The sequence below is a fragment of the Phyllostomus hastatus genome, unplaced genomic scaffold, assembly GCF_019186645.2.
Source record: "Phyllostomus hastatus isolate PE091 unplaced genomic scaffold, TTU_PhHast_1.1 phas_contig_283, whole genome shotgun sequence".
Classification (NCBI taxonomy): domain Eukaryota; kingdom Metazoa; phylum Chordata; class Mammalia; order Chiroptera; family Phyllostomidae; genus Phyllostomus; species Phyllostomus hastatus.
In genome coordinates this window covers 9,620,210-9,645,395 of record NW_025333833.1, presented here as the reverse complement: position 1 = coordinate 9,645,395, position 25,186 = coordinate 9,620,210, and the positions used below count along the sequence as shown (strand labels likewise).

At 40.6% G+C, this 25,186-nt stretch overlaps 1 protein-coding gene across 1 annotated transcript in view; it reads left to right on the top strand.

Annotated features, from left to right (window-relative positions):
* The window catches only part of ACBD6 (acyl-CoA binding domain containing 6), a 130,376-nt gene that overhangs the window by 7,734 nt on the left and 97,456 nt on the right, over positions 1–25,186 (top strand). The window contains exon 3 of the mRNA XM_045838780.1: positions 2,098–2,194. Coding sequence (XP_045694736.1) covers positions 2,098–2,194 — 97 coding nt within the window. The remainder of the gene's footprint in view (positions 1–2,097; positions 2,195–25,186) is intronic.

Genomic DNA, 25,186 nt, shown 5'->3' with positions numbered 1-25,186 from the left:
GACTTTGAAGCATTAGTCCTAAAATTAAATGTATAGAGGTTTTAAAACAGTGAAATATGGCTGTGGAGGGAAGCACTAAAAATGGACTCTAACTTCACATCCTAGAGCAGCGCTGCTCAAAACACGGTCCCCTGGACGAGCTGCTGGCTTGGGACACCTTGAGAGCGGTCTGTTACCCAGCCGTGCGGGACACAGAGCTCGAAGTGGGGAGTAAATCGGTCTCAGTGTCAAGCACCCGCCGCTCACCCCCGCGGGCTGGGGGCGGGGTGTGTGTAGAACACTCTCGGTGAAGGAAGCAGTCTCCGGTCTCCCTCCGGCCCGGGTTTCTCTGCCAGTGCTGGCGGGTAGTTAGGTCTCCGGCTGCTCCCTCTCACTGTTGTAGAGAGGACCTGCCGTACCTCTTGGTGTGAGTGTTTTTAATTTACGAAATTTCATAAGTTCGTTATTTTTCCCTGAACTTGCGTGTTTTAAATTGTTCTTAACAATTTAAAAAAGTTTAGATTGTACAACCACTGCAATAATTCAGGCAAGAATCTCAACTGGATGCCCAAACCATTAGATGAAAAACTACTGGGAGCAATATGTGTTCAATCCGACCCGCAATTTACGAATTAACCACAGAGAAGAAAACAGCTTTTACTGCGTCCTCGACCTCTTTTTTTCCTTTCTAATTTTTTTTATTTTAATCATTGTTCAAGTACGTCCTCGACCTTGTCATTGATGACGGCACAAACCGATACCACGTGCCCTCCGACAGGATGCCTTGTAAGGGACACGTCACCCGTGTACCGCTCTTGACAAAGTTTTTAACCTGATTCGAATCATCATGAACGTTTTGGGCATGAACACTCTAGGTGTGGAAACAATCAGACAAATCCAAATTGAGGGATATTTTATAAAACAACTGGTTTGGACTCTTAAAAATATCAGTATCGTGGAAGACAAAAAAGGCTAAAGATTCATGAAGCTCAGTGATGTGTATGAATCTTGATGGCTCCTGGTCGGGGAAAAGAAAGCCATGAAGGAAATTATTGGCAAATCAGGGAAATCTGATTGTACTGATGTGAAATTTCCTCAATTTGATATATGCTGATATATTTAGGGCTGAAGTGTTAGAATGTCTACAAGGAACTCTCAAGAGATTCAGTAAAAGTAAATTTAGCAATCCTCATTGCTTGGTGGGGGGGGCAGTGTGTACAAGGGAACTAAATGATAATGGAAAAAAATACAATAAAGATTAAATAAAAAAAAATCCTCAAAAAGATGTTATATTCATCACAGGAGCAGGAAGATAGTTGAGAGCCCGCGGGGCTGGGTGCCCTGGGTTCCCAGGGGATCGGGGGTCTCCTTCTGGCAGGAAGTAGTGTTGGTGGGGAAGGCCAAGCAGGACCCTGTCCTGGCAGCTTGCAGAAAGGAAGACTAAAATACTACTCTTGGTATTCATGCTGCAGGAAGTCCCTACCCTCTTACCTGTGTGTGTTCTTACTTCTGTCCTCACGGGGAGCCCTCACTTCTGAAGTCCCTGCCTGAGGCCTCAGGATCCCCTGTGAGCAGCTTGTAGATGAGAAGGCGGGGGGGCAGGGAGGGGGTGCGTGTTTCTCACCCCTTAAACGAGAAGCCTGGCACTTTCCTGGGGGATGTTGTTTTCTGTGACGATTAGATTAATTTCCGAGTTGCTGAAATGCTATGAGCACAGTTAATTCACAAGATACAAGATAGGAGCTGCTTTTATTGGTCTGTAGATCAGATATTTTCCACCAGGGGGAAAGTTGGTTTGGGGGAGTCATGAAATCCTAAGATAGTGTGATGGTCTGTGGTCTCCCAGAATTCAACAGACACGCAGTATATCTGGATTACCAAACTTTCACGGGGGAGGGTGACGAGGACAAAAGCGTCTGCATGCTCCTCAGGTGGCGTGACAGGGTGTGTGCCGCATGGCAGCGTCATGCACCCAGTGAGGGCTGCTCCTCTGTGCCTTCTCGTGTCCGTCTCCCCAGCCCGTCAGCGTGTCTGTCAGGTCTTTAAATAAAAAGGGACCTGCTGTTTGTGCCGCTTACATCGTTAACGACGGGTTGTTTCGGATATTCTTCCCCACAGGGAGGCATGGAAGGCCCTTGGTGATTCGAGCCCCAGCCAGGCGATGCGGGAGTACATCGCAGCAGTTAAGAAGCTGGACCCCGGCTGGACGCCTCAGGTGGGGCTCAGTGGTTATACCTGGTGCTTCCCCCAACCCAGCATCTTTCTCTCAAGTCAGTGTTTAACTCTAAACTTGGGTGCAAGTACCATTCTTAAGGTTTATTTTCCCAAATCAAAAGATTCTAAACTTACTGCAGTATTTATCTACATAAAAGGTCTGTTGCTTAAACATTCACACAACCAGTCAGCTACTAATACTGAAGACGTCTCTGAATTCTAGACACTTTCTAAAAGCATAACAATAATTTCAACCAGGGAAAAACTCTGTTTCAGAATTTGAAAGAGTTTAACATGAGATCGTCATTATTATCTTAGGAAATGGTGGGTATCTCGGGGGTTTTTTCAGTAAGCTCCTTCCGTGCGAGTACAAAATGCTTAGTGATAGGAAAGAACTGCGACTAACACACGCTCCTTCCTTTGCGTGGATGAAAGCCTGCTAGAGAAGGTGACACGTGCCAACGTGTCATTAACGGTACAGAACAGTGACAGCTGAGGGCCAGGGAGTCCAGCGGGACCAGAGGTTACTTTGGACTTGGGGAGCCCGGGATATTGTCCACTTGCATGCACTGTCCTTTTTTAGCGTACTTATTGGAGAACGTCTGTAAAGAATGTGATAAAGGTGGGGCTGGTACTTTAACTTCCATGGAGCCATGTTTGATAGGTGTTCAGTGGGGTGACGGCCGGGTCAGTGCCGTGGGAAACCACGGACTGGATGTACTTCTTCCCAGGAGAAATATTCAGGCCAGGACATGCTTTTTAGCAGTGAATGAATTCAGTAATTTTCAGTGTTTTCTGATAATAATAAAGTTAATTCTTAAGTATATATTAATTTAGTATGAGGGAATTTTGTTCCATTAACCATGAAATCTTAAAATGTCAGATTTGCAAGGAACTGTAAAGATTATGGATTCTCAGCAAATTTTAAGTATATAATTATTGTTAAGTAATAACTAGTAACAATGCATTATTATGAACTAATGTTTACTTGATATATATGTTTTTAAGTTTCAAGGATAATACAAGGAACTTCTGGATGGCTTTTACCTAGAAACGCATCCTTTTAGCTGTTTTCCGTTGGCTCTGGCATCCTCCATTTACACACACACACACCTATACATACAAATAAATTCTGAGTCTTTTTAGACAAGTTGGCGATCCCATGTTTCTTCACCACTAAATGCTTTGATTTTTCCTAAGATCAGGGACCTTCTCTTATCCAAGTACACTGTAATTATCAAAGTTGGATTTTTTTCTGTATGCTTTTTGTCATGAAATCTTTGGAATTTTTTTTTTTTTAAAGAATGCTTGGGCTCAGAGTCGCTGCAGGACATTGGGATTTTTGTGTGTGTATGAATTCATCTGAAATTCTTCTTTTCTGAGAACCCCTGGGCTCAGAGTCCCTGTAGGGCATTGGTATATTTGGTATGCATAATGAAATGATTACTGCCGTCACGCTAATTAATATATCATTTCACATAGTTCATTATTTTTTGGGATGAGAGCATCTGATATTTCTAGCCTCGTACAGTTTGGATCTCTAAACTCACTCATCCTGCAAACTGCAACTTTGTGCCCTTTGACTGACCTCTGCCCATCCCTTCACCCCCCTCCCCAGTCCCTGATAAACACCATTTCACTCTTTGCTTCTCTGAGTTTGACTTTTTAGTGATCTTAGAGTCCATGTATAAGTCTGATCATACAATAATTTGTCTGGCTTATTTCACCCAACATAATGTCCCCCAGTTTATCCATGTTATCACAGTGGCAGGATTTACCTTTTTCTCATTTCCGAGTAATAGCCCATTGTATATATAAATTATGTCTGTTTATCCATCTGTCTATAAATGCACACTTAGGTGGTTTCTGTGTCTGGGCCACTGTGTGCACATGGGATGCAGATACCTCTTTGGGGTCTGATTGCATTTCCTTTAGATATGCACCCAGAGGTGGGATTGCTGGGTGGTGTGGGAGTCGAGGAGCCTCCACGCTGTTTCCTGTCACGGCTGCACCAGTTCACATTCCCGCCGACAGTGTACACCAGCTCTCTTTCCTCTGGGTCAGGAATGTTAGCGCCGGTGCAAGATCAGTGCCAAACCCATGGTTCATTTTCAGATTTATCGTTTATCTAAAAAATGTCCTTTGTAGTTATTTTTCAAAATTCTGATTCCTCATCCAATCCAGGATTGTGCATTGCATCTAGTGGTCATGTCTCTTTAATCTCTTTTAATCTGGAACAGTTTCTTGACTTCCTTCCGTTCTTCCTTCCTTTTTTAAGATTTTCATTTATTTAGAGAGAGATGAAGGGAAGGAGAAAGAGAAGGAAAGAGACATCACTGTGTGGTTGCCTCTCTTGGGCCCCCTACTGGAGACCTGGCCCACAACCCAGGCATGTGCCCTGACTGGGAATCCAACTGGTGACTCCCGTTCCCAGGCTGGCACTCAATCCACTGAGCCACACCAGCCAGGGCAACTTTTTCTTTCTTGATCATGATATTTTTGAAGAATATAGGCCAGTTGTTCTGTAGAATGTTCCTTATTTTGGGTTTTGTCTGATTTTTTTTCATAATTAGATTTCAGTTATACATCTTTAGGGGGAAATACCACAGAATTGTGTCCCTCTTAGTACATTGCACCGGGAGAAGCATGGTGTCTATCTGTCCCCGTATTGCTCATGTGAGCTTTGATCATTTGCCTAAAGTGGAGTCTGCCAGATTTCTCTCCTGTAAAGTTCCTATTTTCCCTTGTAATTAGTGAGTGATTTCTGGGGAGATACTTTAAGATTATGTAAGTATCCTTTTCCTAATCAGATTTTACCCTCTAGTTTTAATAACCATTAATGATTTTCTAACTCCGTAATTTTTTCTACACTTATCATTTGCCATTCCTCTGTAAGAATGGGCTTTCCCTTCTCCCCCCTTGTATTTATTTATTCATTGTCATGAACTGGGAAAAGTCTAGGACTGTACCCTACTTGCAAGCTAATAAGTTAGCCTCTTACTGTTTCTTAGATGCTGGCAGAGGTACAAGACTTTTGGGTCTGAGCCAAAGGACGTTATTATTCATGGCATGGCACACTGCCTGAGCTTCATTCGATTTGCATCGGTTTCTCGTGTCCCGACCCATGTCCCCCTGGGGATGGCGCAGGTGGGCCTGGGTAGATTCCTGCATATGCAGCGGGTTGTGCTCTAGGGAAGGAGCACTGCGCTTTGGGGGTTCCCCACTTTTATGGCAGGCGGAAGCAAGCCTGCTCTTTGCCAGGGGTTGGGAAGACGTGCCCTCATCCCTGAAGGCGGCCCACTGCACACACAGCCCTGAGCAAGGCTCCGGCAGAGCGTGGTCAGAGCCTGCCTGCCACACGGAACGGGAAGGCGTGGGAGCACTCAGGGCCCCTGGCTCATCGCCTCTCCCAGCATGCATGCGCGTGTATCAGCGTGTATTCACGGGTTTTTATTTTAGTTGGTGGGTTGTTATCCATTCCCATCACTATTTATTTGGCCACTGGGAACCCCTTCAAGATGGCTCCCGTGTCCTTTTGACATATCCCCTCATTCTCTGAGCATTTTCTTTCTGGCACAAGGTGTGTCAGGCTGCATTAGTTTCCTACAGTGGCCATAGCAAAGAATTGCAGACTGGTATTTTGTGGTTCAAAACGAGAGAAACTTGCTCCGCCACAGTTCTGGAGGCTCGAGGTCTGAAGTCAAGTTCTAGCAGACCTGCTCTCTCTGACACCTCTAGGTGAGAACCCTCCTTCGCCTGGACCAGCTTCTGGTGACCTCAGGGGTTCCTTAGCCTGTGACATCGTCACTCCAGTCTCCGTCTCTGTCTTCACGTGGCCCTCTGCCCTCTCTCTCCATATGCAAATCCCCTCTCCTGTCCTGTAGACACCAGTCATGGGATGTAGGGCTCCCCTTAGACCTCATCTGAACTTTTCCCCTTCAGTTTCATTGAGGTGTGATTGACATTCAACACTGTGTAAGTTTAAGGTGCATGATGCGTTGATGTGATTTGATACACTTGTATATCGCCAAATGATTACCACCATAGCTGATACCTCCGTTGTGTCACATAATTACCATTTCCTTTTTTGTGTTGAGAATATTTAAGATGTCTCTTAGAAACTGTCAAGTCTATAAAAAGGTCATTAAGTATAATCACCATGCTGTACATTAGATCCCCAGGACTTGTCTTATAGCTGGAAGTTTGTGACCTTGGAACATGGCTTTTCCCTCTCCACCCCGCTCCCCGCAAGCAAGTCCTCTGGTAAACACCACTCCGCTCCATGTTTCTGTTCATTTGGTGTGAGTGTTTCTCTAGTTCTGCATCGCTCCTTCTGTAACACTAAACTCTCAATCCTTTCTTCTAAAGAAGTGTTTTTTGTAAGTTGAACATTTATTTGTCTGACATACAATGGAGGTTAATTAGGATAGTCCCTGCAGTTTCATTCTGTTTGCCCTCTGCCTCAGTGATTTTCAGCTGATATGCTGCAGGAATTTTTAAAGCATGCAATACCTGACTGTTTCGTAAGGAGCACTGACTTCTTCTCCCTCAGATTGTCCATTTAAAAAATGACAACAGCCCACACAGCAGTAGCACCATGGTGCGACTGCCCCGTCTTGAACCGTAAGTAGACAGGTCATGTAATAGAGTTGCATCTTGTTGGTTGTGCTGCATAATAAGGTTGCCTCTGAATGGCTCATTCTTGGTACCGTAAATCCGTACATACAAGGATAGGCACCTAATTTTTTAAAAGTCATTTTGGAGCCAAAAGGGTAGGTGATTGTTATTTTTTGTAAATCAGTCAAAATTATACCTATTTTTTGTCAGATTAGCAAAATATATTTTTTGGTGTACCGCAGAATTTTAGTAGTTTATGTGTGCCACGAGATGAAAAAGGTTGAAAATTGCTGCTTTACCTTTGTCTGTACTCACACCTGGTAAAACCTCTTGTGACCACCAGAGGGAGCAAAGTTCACTGTAAAAAAAGATACATTTTTATTCTCAGGAATTCTAGGGCTCTCTGTGTGTTTTAATGGTATTGTTAATACCTTCGTTCTCACTGACCATCTAGTCTCTTGCCCTTTTTTTTCTCCTTAGATTTTTTAAAAAATATTTTACTTATTTATTTTTAAAGAGAGGGGAAAGGAGGAAAAAAGAGAGGGAGGATCCGCAATCCAGGCAAGTACCCTGACTAGGAATTGAACTGGTGACCTTTTGGTTCACGGGCTGTTGCTCAATCCACTGAGCCACAACTGCTAGTGTTGCTTCTTAGATCTTTAAAACTTTTATGCTTACTTGGGATCTTCTTAGTAATTTTATTTCTTTCATCTTACTGGTCTGATGACTTTTAGACTAGCATCATTGAATTATATTTGCGCATTGTTCATGAAGATAAATAGCATACATGGGAGAACTCACACTCTACTCTCTTGTTCTGCTGGCCAAATAAGTGGTTATGTAACTGTCCAGTAGCATCTAGCCTTCTGTAAAACTTGTTCTATTTATCTGGAGTTTTTACAGCATTGTCAACTTATCTTTTACCTATAAGAATTCACTGAACACTTTAATCCACCAAAAATAAATAAATAAAATGGAAAAAACTAATTGAACATCAGAGTAGATGAAGTCATACATGTAATATATTTACCTACAAAGGTAGTGTCATAACTTTTGTAATTTATATTTAAAAATTAGATAGTTTTTTTGCCAAAAATTTATCTTCTTTGATATTTTTCTCATCATTCAGATTTAGTTTTTGTCAACTGCCAGTTATTAGTATTGAATTGGCTTTCTTTTCTCCGGCTGCCTCATGCTAGATGGTCATTCTCTTGCTAGTGCTACATGTTGCCTGTGGACCCCTCAAAGCCTCAGACCACGTTGGGTTCATCTTCGTGTGTCGGTCATACTACCTACGGTGTTTAGCACAGGGCACGGGTGCCTCTGAATAGTCCTTTGATTGTCTTAGTGTCCTTCTCAAATAACACTAATCCCTTCGCATTTCTCTCTCCTCGCCTATTTCTGACCCTCTCCTGGCTCCTTTCTTGTTTTGTCAAGTTCCAGGCCATACTTTGTGCTCACTATTAGGTGATTATTTTATTGAACTCAGCTAGCATTTATAGGATGCTCTTAATTTGTCAGAAAACCTACCTGGAAGTAAGTAGAAAATTCAGTATTTATGGTTAAGGACTAACAGTGTTACAAGAGATTAAAATATACACACAGGGGGAGAGTGAATTTTGAACTAAGATTTGGATGTTCAGCACTTTTAAGGTGATAAGAATGTCACAAAGCAAAAGTCTTCATGACTAAACACTGTTTTGCCCAAGGATAGCTATGTTGATGTTTCTCCTCGCTGTTCTTATAGTTTAACTATGGCCTATGCTGATTCTAAATTTACTTTTTAGCTCTGCCTTTTCTGTGTGATCAGGGCTCGGGGTTTTTAGAGCCGGGTCACAAGAAATATGTTTTCAAAAGTGAAATGCCTGCAGGGGCCAGGCCATCAACACAGGTGAGCGAAGTGGGACTGCCCGGGCAGCGCCCGCCCTGTGTGAACGGGGACTAGACCTTCGCTCTGACCCGTTGTCACTGCGAGTGAGTACCCGTAGTGCCAGGTCGGATACGAAATCTAGGTCTTTACGTGAAATCTCTTGGTTTTTAAATGAGCCTTTGAAAAAAAAGTTTAACACAAGTGAGCCAAGTCAAACATATCTACATCAGGCTACGCTCAGCTGGAGGGGTTCTGCTTTTTTCACTTGTTCTAGTTGGACGTGTTGAAATGCTTCCTGAGCGTTTCTGCACCAGCGTGGCAGTGGGACTCAAACTCAGCCACAAGGCGGAACTCATCAGCACTTTCCTCCCCTCCGCTGCCTTCAGTGGTTTTCCTTCTCTTCTCTTCCCTGGCTTATTTAGTGGTGTTGCCATTCCCTAGTTAGTTCCAATAGAAGCCTAGGAGTCATCCCAGATCTTGCCCTTCTGCTCAGTGAGACTTTAAAAATGGTTGAAGAATGTTTGCAATAGGCATTTCTCCAGAATAAATCTTTTATCAAAAAAGAGCGTTATGGAGCAGAAGAATTTTGAGTCAAGAACAAGGCAGGAAAATCTGAAATTCCTAGTTTGGGTTATGATGTTGAGATGTAGGGAAATGGAATTGTCTGTAGAGGGCAGTGTTTCACAGTTTGAAGTTACTGTCATTTCCTGTGACAATAAATACGCTATATTGTGTATCTTTTGTGTTTTTCCCTTTATAGGCACACATTACAGTAACTGTAAAGTTAGAAATTAAGAATTTTAGCTGTAGGTAATAAATCAAAGTACAGTGTTTTAACTAAAGATAAAGATAGAGCTTCAATAAAAAACATATCTTTCTATCCAAATGTGTGATCTTGGAATAATGGATGAGAACTAAAAATGAGTAAATATTTTGTTGTCATATTCAAGTCATATAAGAAAAATAAGCAACATAAATTTTATTTGGTAACCTAAATTTATTAGAAATTTTAAAGACAATTCATATCTTGCATAACTAAAATTTTCTTTTGCAAAAGAATTCTTAAGACTTTATTTGTACAATAAAACAGGGTATATTTCTTTGTCATTAAAGCAATTACAGGTTTGAGTAGACTAGTTGAATTATGATAATAAAGCTATAGATGGAAGAATAATCTAGGAATAGTTCCTTTTGAAGTAAAATTTAATAGCCTCTGCATACAAGTAATTTGTATGGTGTATTAGAAAGGCATGGTGCACTAGTAAAAACAAAAAGTGGTCTACCCTACTGACTTTATAAAGGTTGTACGGTACAGAATTAGAGTTTTCAATGCTCATGTGTGTAGATGTGTGTTTGCCAATCCAGTGGCCCCTACTTGTGGTTTAAAAATGTATAATGTGCCCTGACTGGTGCGGCTTGGTTGGTTGGGCATTGCCTGCAAACTGAAAGGTTGCCGGTTCAATTTCCGGTCAGGGCATATGCCTGGGTTGCAGGCCAGGTGTCCAGTTGGGGACATTCGAGAGGCAACCAATGTTTCTCTTACACATCAATGTTTGTCTCCCTCTCTCTCTCCCTCCCTTCCCCTCTCTCTGAAAATAAATTTTTAAAAATCTTTTTTTCTAAGTGTGTAATGTTTTGATTAGTTTCCTAATGAAATTGACAAATCAATGCTCATCTATATTCATCAGTATTGTTTGGTATGTTCCCATTTCCTCAGTGTGTTTACTTGTCTTTTGTTATATTTGCCACTTGAAGAAAGGAGGCAGTATGTGTGTATATGCATGTATGTGTGTGTACATGCCTGTACATTTGTATATATGCCTGTATGTGTGCACATGTCTGTATGCTTGTGTATATGCTGGTACATGTGTGTATGTGCCTGTACATGTGCACATGCCTGTGCACATGTATATTGCCTGTAAGTGTGTGTATGCCTGTGTGTGTGTATGCTTGTACATATGTGTATGCCTGTCTGTGTGTGTGTGCAAAAACTGAGCTGCAGCTTCATTCTCCATTAAAAAAGTAATCTAGTGGTATAACTGAAGCAAGACTTGTGAGTGCTTTAGGACTCACATTTTATATTTAAATAACATGATAGTTTTGCATCGAAGATCTCAGATAAAATTACTTGGGATAAACTTCCAGTGTTTTCATTGATATTAATGGGGTTAGGTTGCACTGGAACCAGATTCTGAAACATGGGGGTTAGTTTCAGTGTTTCTTCTAGCATTACCTGAGGCAGAACAGTTAGTGACTAAGTGTTGTCATCTTCCAGTTTTGTGGGTTCTCCTTGGGTTGGACATCTCATATATTTTAAACATTTTGGTGCAACTCTTAGTAATCTGTCATTTTAATTTAAGTAAAAGGGAAATAGGAAAGATAGTTTTTTTAAAACTGAGATGTGTCCTACCTACTCTTTTAAACATATAGTTAGGTTCTATTATATATTAACATTTCATATAGTAGCTAGAACACTGGGCCATTGTAAAAGTAGACCCTGAAAAATCTGTTAAGTTGGACTTGAAACCTAAGGAAGATTTTTTAAAAATTCCCCACTTATTTATTTATTTAGATTTTATTTATTTATTTTTAGAGAGCATGGAAGGGAGGGAGCAAGAGAGGGAGAAAAGACATCAGTCTGTTGTCTATCGCATGCCCCCAGCTGGGGCCTGGCCCCCAACCCAGGCACATGCCCTGCCTGGGAATCAATCGGTGACCTTTCAGTTCACAGGCTGGTGCTCAGCCCACTGAGCCACACCAGCCAGCCATTTTTATTTAAGAAATACAGGGGTACAAAAGTCAGTCAAATGATATACCAGTGAAATGTAATGAATGTATTATATCTAGTCTAATATATTCTATTTCTATTCTAATACATACCAAAAAAGCATTTATCTTCCAGACAAATGTATACTTGTCTACGCATATATACCTAAGATTCAGAGTAAAAGATGTTATTAGTCTCGATGAAGTCTTTAACAATCCTGTGGCAGGTTATTATCTCCCTCTTACAGAAGAGGAAACCAGGGCACAGAGAGGTTACGTGTTTTAACCGAGAGGTTAAATAACTAGCCCATGGCTAGAATATACAAAAACAGGAGTTCAGACCTACATGTTCCTGATCGAGAGACATACATTATTCCCCCCCCACACACACACCTCATTGCTCAAAATGTTTTCATGGATGTATTGTTTTTATCTCTGTCTTTTCCTTAAATGTTCATCAAATATTTGACCCTCCCGTATTGGAGCCTGATGCTCTGTTCTGGGACTACCTCCCCTTTATAAAAGTAAGTGTGGATTTCACTGCGTTTTAAGCTAGTCTAATACACTGCCCATTTTTATGACTTTTTAAAGAGAAATATACACTAGGTTTGTTTCAGGACGGCTTTAGAGCTTTGTATCCTTCCTTGACAACATAGTGTTACTTCTTGGACAGTATTTCTCACTGGGTATAAGTGAGTATTAACAGAATCATTAATAAACAAGAAATTGTAAAATAATGGAACAGTGGTCTTTATTTTTTATTTTGAAACCAAAGTCTCCATAGTGTTTTGGTGAGAATTTACAGTCTTTGGAAGTATTTAGAAGTATTACTTTTCTGTGGAGATTTACAGGGAGGAGAAACCTGAATGTGAAATGCATATTAGAACTTCAGAATTTTAACTTTGTTATGTATAAGAATAAGTGTGTGTACATGTTAACAGATATCAATGTAGATATTAATTAGCCTCTTAATACAAGTATACGGTTATAAGAAATACTTTAATCAAGTGACTGCAAAGCTTCCATTTTGCTGGTGAAGGTTTGTTAATTTGTCATTTGTCTGTGCACATGTGGTGGTGTGTGGGTGTCTTTTCTAGAGGTCCTTCACACTGCCTGCCACTGTGCAGCACTCAGTGCCAGTGACTGCAGCAAAGGGGGCCTGATGGTGGAACTAAGAAATTAAATAACGTTGAACCCTAAAGAATAGGAAAGCTGTGCCTGCGTTCCGTGTTAACATTGCATCCCAAATAATCCTATCTCTACTGTGTACTTTACAAAAAAGGTTTGGAAAAATTAATATATCACCCTTTTAAAGGTTTTTAAAATTGTTAACATTCTGGGATATTAAAACTCTATCATAAACCTAGAAGGATAAGTTTTAAGGTTTATCTCCCTTCCTGTCCCCCAAATTTGTATCATGTACAAAAGTTTTATACATTGAGAGATTAAATGCTTAAAATATCTAGTATTTTGTACAATAGTTGACTAAATCGTTCTTATTAGTATTTTAACCTTTGTGTCCTTTCTCCACGTTAGTTTTTGTAGCCCATGGAGCATTTCTCTTGTAGGCTTTATTCTGTGGAACCACTCAGTGTTTTTGTTCGTTACTCTGTGCTGTACTGGGTTTTTGTACTTCTGAGTGCAGTAAGTAATCTTTGTTTTCTTTCCGGATCTATTTGTGTTGTAAAACCTGGGGTGACTGTGCTAATTTGTCCTTTGAGATTCACTTGAGCCAAGATTTATTGAGCCTCTCAGGTCGTATTACTTAGCATAAACTAATGCTGTAATCCCACTGAAATCTTATAATAATAATGATTAATTGTATGTCATCTGGAATTTTTAAAGAATTTATGCACTTTGAATGTGATTTTCCCAGTAAACTCAAGATACAAGATCACTTAGTTTTTACATCTTTTCTCTAGCATTTCTGCTGATCGATGTAAAATCATTAAATCATCCAGTTTAATTACTATCACTGGGCTGTGACTTAAAAAAAACTGAATAGAAGGTATTATGATTTTTAAATAACTATTGGTCACATACACATCTATACCATTGTGTTGGTGGTATTTTTCAAGGAAGTTCAAACTGTGGATGTTTGTCTTCAGACCAACGACTAACCTCCTTGGGCTCTGTCCGGAGTTTCCAGGGAAGCCTGATGGGGTGCTTCAGCCGAGTCTCCCCGAAGTCATGAGGCTGGCTGTCGTCGTCTTTGCTCTGAATCGTTCTTGTCGATCAGGAAGGGGTGGAGCGTTCTTTCCCAGTCTTGCCAGCTGTTAGCTACACGTGCAGATCAACTCCGAACGATGAAGTGATGGAAGAGCTAACATACTTGGTGCCTAAATATGTTATGTTGTGTTATAGGATATGTTAACTTAAAGAGAGAGTTTGATGTTGTGCTTGGGAGCCCCTCAGACCAGGCCTGGCCCCATGGATATGTCAGTTCTTGGTATTTCAGCATATCAGAAATGATATCATTACAAGCATAACTTTAGTAACTAGCGATGTGAACAGTTTTCTGTGTTCACAGATGTGTATGTCTGTGTGTGTGTGTGTGTATGTGCATCTTTGAGAGGTTTTGAAGGAAACACATTGGTCTAAACCTCTACTGAGGCTAAAAACCATGTATTTTTCACAATTTGCTATACCAATCACACTTTTTTGTTTGATCATTTTTGTGCAGATAAAATCTTAGTCTTTCAACTACCTTATGCCTGTTGGAAGAGTGAAGTGTCACTAATCTCCTTTTTCCAAGATGATAGATTAACTTTTGATTATTTATGTCATTGAAGAACAAGAAAATAGACAATTGCAGAGTGAACAGGACAGTTCTTAAGTTGCAAGTTTCTATTAAGTTATTTTCATAGGTTAATGCAAAATGCATTGAAATTTTGGGAAACTTAGAATGTACTTATATTCAAATAACAGTTTTAAGAAATTGGGTTTAACAACAACAAAAAAGTATGGTTAAATATTTTAATCCATCTCCACACAATCGCATTTGGTTTAAATGTTATTTCAATCATGTACTTTAAAAATCTATTCAATGTAGCCCTGGCTGGCATAGCTCAATGGATTGAGTGCAGGCTGCAAACCGAAGCATCGCAGGTTCGATTCCCAGTCAGGGCACATGCCTGGGTTGTAGGCCACGGCCCCCAGCAACCGCACATTGATGTTTCCCTCTCTCTCTTCTTCCTTCCCTTCCCTCCCTAAAAATAAATAAATAAAATCTTAAAAAAAAATCTATTCAGTGTGCCCTGGCTGGTGTGGCTCTGTGAATTGAGCGTGGGTCTGCAAATCCAAAGGTCACTGGTTTGATTCCCAGTCAGGGCACATGCCTAGGTTGTGGGTCAGGTCCCCAGTTAGGGGTGTGCAAGAGGCAACCACACATGGATGTTTTTTCTCCCTCTCTATCTCCCTCCCTTTCCCTCTCTCTAAAAATAGATAAAATGTTTTTAAAACTATTCAACATAACTTTACATATTCTCTTAAAATACATTTTACAGTAAGCACAAAATGGCGTTTTAATGCCTGGGTATGATAAAATGTTGTGTATGTAGCATTTGTTTGTAGTAAAAGCTGTATGGCTCCCTTTTCTTGGCTACCACTTTTTTTTTTTAATTTCTGCATATTGGAGTACAGTATACAGTGCCTCATCTGCTGTGTAAATACAGAATCATGGGAGGGTTGAGATTTTCTAGGTATTTGAAATGTAATATATTCCCTAGTTTAAGTGTGTGCTGTTTTACAGATAGCCCTCATTTCGTGCAGAGTCCTGTATTTAAATAACTCATGTCATTGCTATTCTAAGTAGTGCTTTTGCAGTCAGATATCTGAAAGGCGATTGACTTTTTTCCCACAGCTCCATAATTTATAAGAAAACATAAAATGAAAAGACTAGGCCACGATGATTTTGGTGCATGGTTGTAATCTTAATAACTAGTACAGGGAAAAAAGACGAAGTCTGTTCAGAATAGATTGGTCAACCAACTGATCAACTTAAATTCCATATCATAACTCCTTTTCATTGTTTGGTTTGTGTTTTTTGCATTTAATTTGTAGGTGTTGGGTGTCTTTGATTTTATGTCTTTTGAGAAATTTATGATCGTACTTTATTTATGACGTTGTAGCCTCAGCTTAGGCAATTGATTGAAATACAATACAGGGAAATTTAGTATGTATTTTTTTAAAAGCTTAAATTAGGAAAATGAACCTTAGGAAAATGAACCTACAGTGCAGATGTGGAGTTGTTTTGGAGCAAGGTAAGAAGGCAATGGCAGGTTAATTTCTTTATATTTCTATTGGTCGTTTATTACTAGAATCTTATTTACAATATTCAATATGATTTGCTTTTGGGAATTTGTAGTGTATTGTTAGGTTTTAAAGTTGTGAAGGAAGATTATAATTCATTGCGATTATATATGTAGAAGAATTTGTAAACCGTAGAGTGTAATGCCAATATAAATTATTTTTATTATTATACCAACTATAATATTTAACAGGAAAGAATTTTATTAATATGCTACCAAAAAATAAATGGGATGCAGTGTTAGTGCAGCTGGGGAAGTTAGTGAGTGATAACATAGCACATGGTGGTAGGCTATGCTGAATAAATGACTGGGTTGAAGTTATAGAGAAATTATTCAAAGGGAAAAGTTAATGCATTTCCTTTTGTGGCTGCAAATCCTGAATCATAAAGAACTGATTTAGTTAAGTCTAAGTCATATTCCTTTAATTTAGAGTTGGAAAAGACAGTTTTTCTCCATGTATATCAGATCTGTCTGCTGTATGAATTAGATTTTGTTAACCAAGTTGAAAATAAATATGTTCATTTTTTAAAAAATATTGCAAAGGCTTGGCTTTGAAACGCTGTCTTAGAGCTGCACTGTTTCCAGTCTTGCTGTGGCGCGGCGCCACTCTCAAGCGGTGCAGTTTTGTTCACACCCCAGTGCGTGGGAAGTGCGACTCGCAGCCCTCTGACGCAGTTTACAATTCGAGACCAAAACTATTAGTAACCTTACAGCTTCACGGCCAAGGCTACTATATGTGTGTTGGTCATATAGCTTTCAGTATTTAGAGTCTGGCAGAGATGAAAAGGGAGAGTGGGGTGATGGGTTGGCCCTTGGGTGCAATTTAAAAATCAAATTAAAAAAATGATCAGGGTAATTCTTGAAAGGAAAAAAGAGCATAAGAAGAAAAGAGATTTTTATCACAAATCTGGGTCTGAATTGCTTGATACCTGTCCTTATATAGAAAAGATTCTACGTTGGAGGTGGTTGTCTTATGGGGAAAGAAAATTTGAAATGGACACTGGCAGGGATGCTTGGGCGGCTCAGAGACAGCGGTGATGGCCAGCGGAGGCCTTGTCCCCCCGGCCAGAGCTCAAGAACATAAGGAAACTGGGTGGGACTGCCAGCTTCTCCTATATGCCGAAGCTTCCCTGACCACGTGAAATATAATTGTGGGAACTGGGGGTAAGGACATTGTCATGTGCTTGCCTTGTCCTTTTCCGTTATAGCCGTGGACAGAAGAACCAGTGAAGATTTCATGATGCTATATTTAAGCTCACTAGTAGCCTTAAGTGTCTGACTTATAGGTAGCTCGGAGTGATTTCAAGAAACAGCAGAGCTGACAGTAACAGAATCCTGTAGTTTCATTACAGACTCCAATTGGGAGGGTGAGAAATTATACTTGGAGTTTGTAAGAATACGCCATCCCCAGAAGAAATGCAAATGCCAATAAATAGTGAAAGATGCCCCATCTCGCTACTAACGAGGAAATGTAAGATAGAACAGTGTCTACTTTTGAGCCGATAGATTGAATTGGAAGGCCTGTTGGCAGAGTACGAGGAAATCACAGGCACACACTTTTAGTGGAGTGCGAATTGACAGCAGTCTTCTAGGAGACGTTTCTTTGCCGCCTAAAACCACCGGCCCACTCAGCCTCCTTTGGTGTGAGGACCAGCCTCAGCCGACCAGACTCGCTGAAACTTGGACGACTCCTCTTCCTTCCGGGCTCAGGTGATGGGACGGGCGTGTGTGGTAGAAGCTCCGTCCCTAGCAGCTGCTTGGACATGTTGGGTAGCAAGCCCACTTCAGGGGGCAAACTTTGACCAAGGAGAGGCAGGAAATGGGAGGGAACTGGCAGTGAAAATGCTTTTCCTTTCTTCCTTGCCTCTTCTGAGACATGGCGGCTCGTTCAGCCTGACTGTCCTGTATGGCCTACAGGACTGCTCAGTAACTGTGCTGTGTTTTGCTTGCTTCTCCTCCTCACTTTCCTTACCTGCTTCACCTCCCTTTCCCTCTCAGTTTTCATATCCTGGGATTTCACCTCCTAAGAATTCCTAAGCTTGGATGCTTTGCCTCAGGTTCTTTTCCCTAGGAAATGTAGGCTAAGAAACTAACAAACTCACTTCTGAGCCTCTATTCCACAAAAGTATGTGGAAGTTCTAGAAGACGTGTGTGTGGATATACATTGCAGTATTGTTTACCTTCCTGAAGAGTTGGCAGTCATCTAAGTGGTCATCAGTAGGGAAATGGTTAAATAATTACATACAATGAAATACTATCTAGCAATAAAAAGACTGACACAGAAAGTTGTCCGTGGTGTATTGTGTGAGATAAAGTGTGGGTCAGTATGTTTAGTTTGATGTCATTTTGACAAATGAAGTCACTAGACAAATCAGGTGGGTTTGTGTCCACATTTGGTTTCCAGAATTTTCCTCTGGGTAAGTCTGTGACTACAACTGTGAGCTAGAGTTGCTTCAGTAAGGGAAACAGAATATGAGACTGTTATCCCATAGGATTTGGAGGGAAAGAATGAGCTATAACTTTAAAATCTATGTAGGTTATAATTTTCCTTTCATATTATTTACTGACATTATAATTGTACATATTTGTCTCTTCCTGTAAACTTTAAGCTCTAAGAGGTTATGAAAGCATATCTGTCTACGTAACCATTGTGCTCCTAGTTAGGAGGCAGTGACCATAAGGTGAATTAATGAACAAATGAGAAATAATATATATATATATAGAATGAAGTATGGTATCTGTTTTCTAAGTCACTTGTAGAACTACAGCTGCTGAGCTTTTGGGACATATGATGTTGCTAAAAATGTTTCAGAGCTATTGAAGTGGAACCAACATTCCCAGTTCATTTAATCAAACAGTTTTATTTTCTATGTCCATACCATCTCATAAAGCGAGACGGTGAGCATTCTGTGTCCATATTGTGCAGCCTAACTATGAACTTGGGATCAGACCTGTTCTGGGAGACAGGAGACCAGTAAATCAGTGTTACGAATGATGTGCCCCAAAGGAATGTTTACTGATTACTTGAGCCAACTTACAAATGAGTCACTTAAGACCACCAGAGAGTCCCTGTGAAGCGAATGGCAGGTTTCCTGGTGTTTGAGAGTTGTTACCTCCTTTATGCCGATTCTTCTTCTAAGTTATCACTGCCAGTCTCTGTGTAAGTGTTTCAGCTTTCACTTTTCAATAGTAAAAGCTAAGTAATCTTGATTACAATTACTAGAAAATTAAAACATATCACTTAGAAAGAGCAAGTTTTCTGGACCACTAGAAAGTATTTTCTAAGCTAAAAAGCTTAGAAAAAGTCTGACTAAAAAGTCTGTTATTTCTGGCATAGGCAAACTACTAATAAACATAAACTTTAATGAAGATTTGTCATAATTGTTTTAATAATAAAACAAAGTATTTATTTAAAATTTAAATACACCCAATAATGCATCCTTAATTTCTTTCTTCAGCAAGTCAGGAAAACCACAGGTCCTGGGAGAGTGCCAGGCTCTTGTGGAACGAGCATTATAATCAAACTGTGAAACCACTTACAGATCACTTGGTAGATTGCCAGTGACCGCCAAAAGCCTATGAACTTAAGAAATTAATTTAGAATATTTAAAATACTGTCTATAGTAATCCAAATTAGGTCATAGAACTATCATCTACAGCTAGACTTAGATGGATAATTAGTTTGATGTACTTGATATTTTTCTTACTGTAAGAAATATGATAATGCCTCACCTTTGAAATATTCAAAAATGGGTAACTAGATAGACATTGTTTAAACTGTGTATTGATCAGTTTTACTTTTATTATTTTTATTCACTATGTTAATAGTTTATTTCCTTTCTAAATGCTTTTTAATGTTCTTCCCAGTCACAAGATTCTGTAATTCAGTGGATGTTAAGAGAGCATACAAAATCCTAAATGCACTGTAACTTGCATTGTGCTGCTATGTCACAGCTGTTGAGTTACACAGAAAGATTTAATGATATGTTCATTTGATATGACCACAGTTTACTCATTTGCTTATTTTTCTTTCAGCCAGTTTGCCTGGCATAGTACTAGATTCTGGGATACAAAAGTAACCAGTCCTTTCTCTCAGAGAGATCAAGCCTAGTGAAAGAGAAAAAACATTTGAACTGGTCATCTCGGTGGAGTGTGAAGACTGCTAGTGACGTTGTGAGCAAAGGGCTGTGGAACCATGGGAGTGGCTCTCTGCTTGTCGGCGGGTGGAAAGCCTTGTAGGTGACCTAAGCTGGGCCTTACGGATTGAGTGGGTCCATTAGTGGAAGACGAGGATGGAACAGCATTTTGAGTAGAGGCAGCAGGTACAAGGGAATGGAGTGTGAGAGAGTTGGGCATATTCAGACAAGGGCAAGAAGGTTAATGTGTACAGGCCATTGGTTAGGGAAACATGGGTAGGTAGGTTAGGGCCTTACGAAGTTCTGTCTGCAGTGCAGGGAAACTACCCTTTATAGTTCTTTGAAAGGGAAAGCATTTTGCTTGTAAATTTTATAATTCATTCATATATTCAAAAATATTTAAATGCCTACTACTTGGTAGACCTTATATTATTACTTGGGAATTATTAATGTAATGATTTAAACTTAAGTGTAAGAAATTTACATATTGATCTAGAAAGATTTATACATGGAAGAGCTAGGTTTTATAACTTTATTTGAAAGAATAAAGAGGTAGATTAGAAGAGTGTGAATATCTTCCATGCTTAAATTTCTACATTTTTAAGGGTAGATTGTTATGGGAAAATTACACAGCAATATATAGGTCTAACATCTTTAAAGAAAAACTGAAAGCATTTTTTAAAATTCTGAATTGATATGTTAACACACACTCATAATAGCAGTATAAATAAAAACACATTCTTAAATAATAAAATATATAAAATGTTCATTTTTTTCTTATTGATTTTAGTATGTGTGTGTATACTTATCAAGATACAGAAATAGGAACAATTCTGTCAAGGATGTTTTCTTATTCATTTTACTGCTGACACCACTACAGATGTCCCCGCCCCCCGCCCTCCGTGTGCCCCCTCCACTCAGCCCCGCCCCCCCTTCACCGCATTGTCGTCTGTGTCCATGGGCTATGCAAGGATGTTTCTCTTTTAAGTTTGTCATTTCGACTGCCGTTTTTGTTTCACCAAGGTCCGAAGGATCGTACACTAAACTTCTCAGGAACCATGGACTGAGATGTGAGTGTTTAATTCTCATTTTCAGGGCCTCTGTAAGCTGCGCCCCTGCCCCGATGTTGTAAGCAGACTTGTCTCTGCCGTGCCGGCCGTAAACCGGCTCCGGTCCGGCAGGCCTCCTTGTCGTCCCTCAGGTACGACGGGTCCCGTGCCGCCTCCTGAGATGCCGCCTTGACTGTTTGTACCTGCGGTTTTGTTGGGCCTGATTCATTCCTGTTCACTCCATGAAGCCTCCAGTCCACGCTGACTGCCCCCTTTTCTGTAAACCTGCCTTTATCATTTACAGTGAACATTTTACTTCGATCTTACACCTTCCAGCGATGAGCTCAGTGTTCGAGAGAGGAAGTGCTTCGCAGCGCTCACTGTGTTGGACTGAGATGAACTGAGGAAAGCGGGGATGCTCGTTAGCATGGATTATGCCTCGTAATGTGGCGCATATGCTCTTTGAATGTCGTTCTAACATTATGTACATTTTCCATCGTCATTTTGAAAACATTCCAGTTGCTGAATCATGCTTATTCACCGATGGGCTATTTTGAGCCATGCTGTAGGAGAGATATATTAAAGTAGGATGTGTGTTATCAACATTGATAAAAAGTTGATGTTTGTAGTACAGCAGATTTTTATGGAATAATACTTTCAGTGTTTGTGTATGTTTGTATGTCTTTACATTTTTTGTATGAAAAGTCTTTTGCGTCTTCAATTCATTTTTCCACCCTCAAAAGAAGCCAGTCATCTGATTCATCTTAGCTTCTCCCCATCTTTAAGTGATTACAATTTTTTTCTGACTACTGATTTTAAGTTTCCTTAGAGCTGATCTGATTATTGAGATCATTTCAGTGATATTCAACTGACAGGCAAAGGCCGATGTGATTTTTTTCTAGTCTGGTGGGCCAGTGAGCTAGTAACCTCCGGTCTGCCACTGAGACCAGGGGAGGCAGAATAAGACCTTTCTTAGGACTTTGCAGGTGAATGCTGAGAAGAGGTCAGTCCCTCTCCAACAAAGAGACTGGGGACAGTTCAGCCTACCAGGATGACGCAGGCCTGACCGAGCAAGCAGGACTCAACATGTAAAGGACCGCATGTGGTGGGCGGGACTCCTCCCTACTCGCCAAGGGAATGTATCTTCAGAGTTAGGCCCCCGATTGTTCAGGTTTTACTGCCAGGGCGCATTTCTGCCCCAGCCTTTGGCACCTCCGGGCTCTCCTTCTGGGCGTACTCCTGCCGTCCCCCAGGCTTGGGGCAGTCGTTGAGTTACTCCAGTGTGTGATGGGGAGGGAGAGGGAGCCGGACATCTGTGTTTGAGTCTGCCATCTTCCTGTTGTTTTTAGGATAAGCTTGCTGTTAACACTCTCTTTCTGACGTTCCCCGAGTTTTCAGGTTTCCAAGGTTTCTACTTCATATAATTTCCAAATGCTCCGTAAGCTTTAGTTATAATGCGGTGTTACGAAAGATCATTTATTTGCACTCTTGCTAAATAAAGGTCAGCAGTGGATCTTGTACATGGTCCCCTACTTACGATTGTTTGACTTTATGATGGTACACAAGTGATACCTATTCAAGTAGAAACTCTACTTGAAATTTGGAACTTTTATCTTTCTCAGGCTAGTGGGTACGATCCTGTCTCGTGATGCTGGACAGCGGCAGTGAGCCGTGGCTCCCGTCAGCCCCGCCGTCACGAGGGCAAACGGACAGGACTCTGCAGTGAAGGGCTGGATGTTGTGTTTCGTGTTTTCACATCCCGTCATGTCCACGAAACGCCCATCTGTGTCTCCTGCTTCTGTTGAGAAGAGGAGGAAGGCAACGACTCTCGAGATGAAACTGTAGATGATGGCCTGACTGTAGGCAGTTGTAAGTGTTCTGAGCATGTTTGAGGTAGTCTAGACTGTTATAATGTTTGGTTGATCAAGTGTATTAAATACATTTTTGGTTTATGATATTTTCAACCTGTGATGAGTTTATCGGGACCTTCATCCCGTCATAATTTGAGGAGCCTCATTGTGTGAATCTTTCTGATATTCTTCACAGATAATTGAAAGGTATAGGTGGGAATACCTTTAGTATTGCATATCAGTTGTTTCTGTCTCATGCTTTAGCAGTCTCTTAGCAAATGAATGTGCTGCTTGCCTGCTGTTCCTCTGACCAGTGCTTTCACTTGGGCCAGGACCAGCTGCACCCAAGGTGAAGTCTGCTGAGAATTCTCTTCACGTTGGCCCTCAACAGGAACAGAAAACACCAGAGCAATGACTGCCTGCACATGCACGGCCCCTAATCTGCAGCCGTGCGTGTACCTGCTGCTGTCAGACTCCGTCCCGGCCCACCCGAGGCTCTCACCTGGCGGCAGCCGGGCGCACCGTGCCTCGGTACGGAGTTAGAAAGTGAGGGGAGAGTTCTTGAAGCTTTTTGAAGCTTTTGCTTGTAACCTTATCTACTTTGAAAATTTAAAACCTAAAACCACCATTGCCTTTTTTTTGTTTTTAAAAGACTGACCTGAGTATGTTTGACAGGAATAAGAGAAGAATAATAAAAAAAATTTGAAGGTTCATTGATTGTAATTATATTTCTGAATAATTTATTTTTTATTTTTTTAAGATTTTATTTATTCATTTTTAGAGAAGGGAGAGAGAGAGAGAAACATCAATGTGTGGTTGCTGGGGGCCATGGCCTGCAACCCAGGCATGTGCCCTGACTGGGAATTGAACCTGTGATGCCTGGTTTGCAGCCTGCGCTCAATCCACTGAGCTACGCCAACCAGGGCTGAATAATTTATTATGAATACATTTCCTTTACAGATTAGTACCGCATTGGCCCCAGTTCAGGAAGTGTCATTCTAAGCTGGTGTTACTTTTTATAAGAGTATATCCCAACATAATCTAGACTTCTATTTTGTGACTGTAGCGACAGGACAAGGCCGTAATGGCACGACCCTAGATTAAAGATAGCCTGTTATAGTGATGCCTCTCTGACTCCAGATCTGGAGAGTAAACTTATATTCTACAGCAAATCAAATGCATTATTTTAAATAGCTGAACTTTCTTATTTTTAGGTGAAAATTCCACTCATGTGATCATTAAGTTTGCTAGCATCCTTAAACAGTTTACTAAGCACATTATGTTTACTAATGATAGTGAGAATTAATGTGATGTGAGCTTAAAAGCTAGTTAAGGTAAATATTTTTTTATCCCTTCACCCTCTGTTCCTACCTTTGTGCTCTTTTGGGTCGATTTTTCCCCTTAATGGAGGCACATGATAACTTACACACATGACAACATGCACCCATTTGAAGGGTTCAGTTCAGTGGTCTGTAGCGTATTCACGCGGTTGTGTGACCAATACCACAGCCAGTTTAGAGCATTTCATCACCTCAGAAAGACGCTGCACACCCTTTAGCTGCCAGCTTCAACCTCCCCATTTCCCCCAGTCCTCAGCAACCGCCAGTCTACTTTACATATTTGCCTATTCCGGACATTTCAAATAAATGGAGTCGTATTACATGTGATCTTTTGTGACGGGCTTCTTTCAGTTAGTATAGTGCAGCACTGAAGAATGAGGATTGTTCCAAGTTGTAGCACGAATCAGTACTTCATGTTTTTATGGTCAAATAATAATCTGTTGTATGCATACAGCACATTTCACTTATCCGTTCACCCACTGACGGATGTGTGGGTTATTTCCCCCTTTGGTTCATGTGAATAATGCTGCCAAGAACTTTGGTGTGCAAGTGTGTGTGTGGACACACGTCTTCATTTCCCGTGGACTTGTGCCCAGTAGTGGAACTGCTGTGTCGGTGGTAACTCTGTGTTAGCTCCCTGAGGAGCTGCCAGGCGGCTTTACAAAGTGGCTACAACATTTTGCATTCTTATCAACCGTGTATGATGGCTCCAATTTCTCTGCACCCCTGCCAACACTTGTTATTTTCTGGGTTTTTAATTTTAGTCATTCTAATGGGTATAAAGTGGTATCTTAATTTGACTTTCAAAAGTGGTTTTTTGACTTGAATTTTTCTAATGATAAATGATGTTAAGCATCTTTCTTATATGCTTATTGGTCATTTGTATGTATTTTTTAAAAAATCATATTTCTTTTTTATTGTAGGATTGTAATCTTATAGCTAGAAAGAACTTTAGTGGTTGTCTAACTTTCTGTCTCCAACTTATTCTAATATGCAGTCTTTTGGTTTCCATGAGAAGTGATGGAAACATAGTATTTGTTGAGAAATCAGCCTGA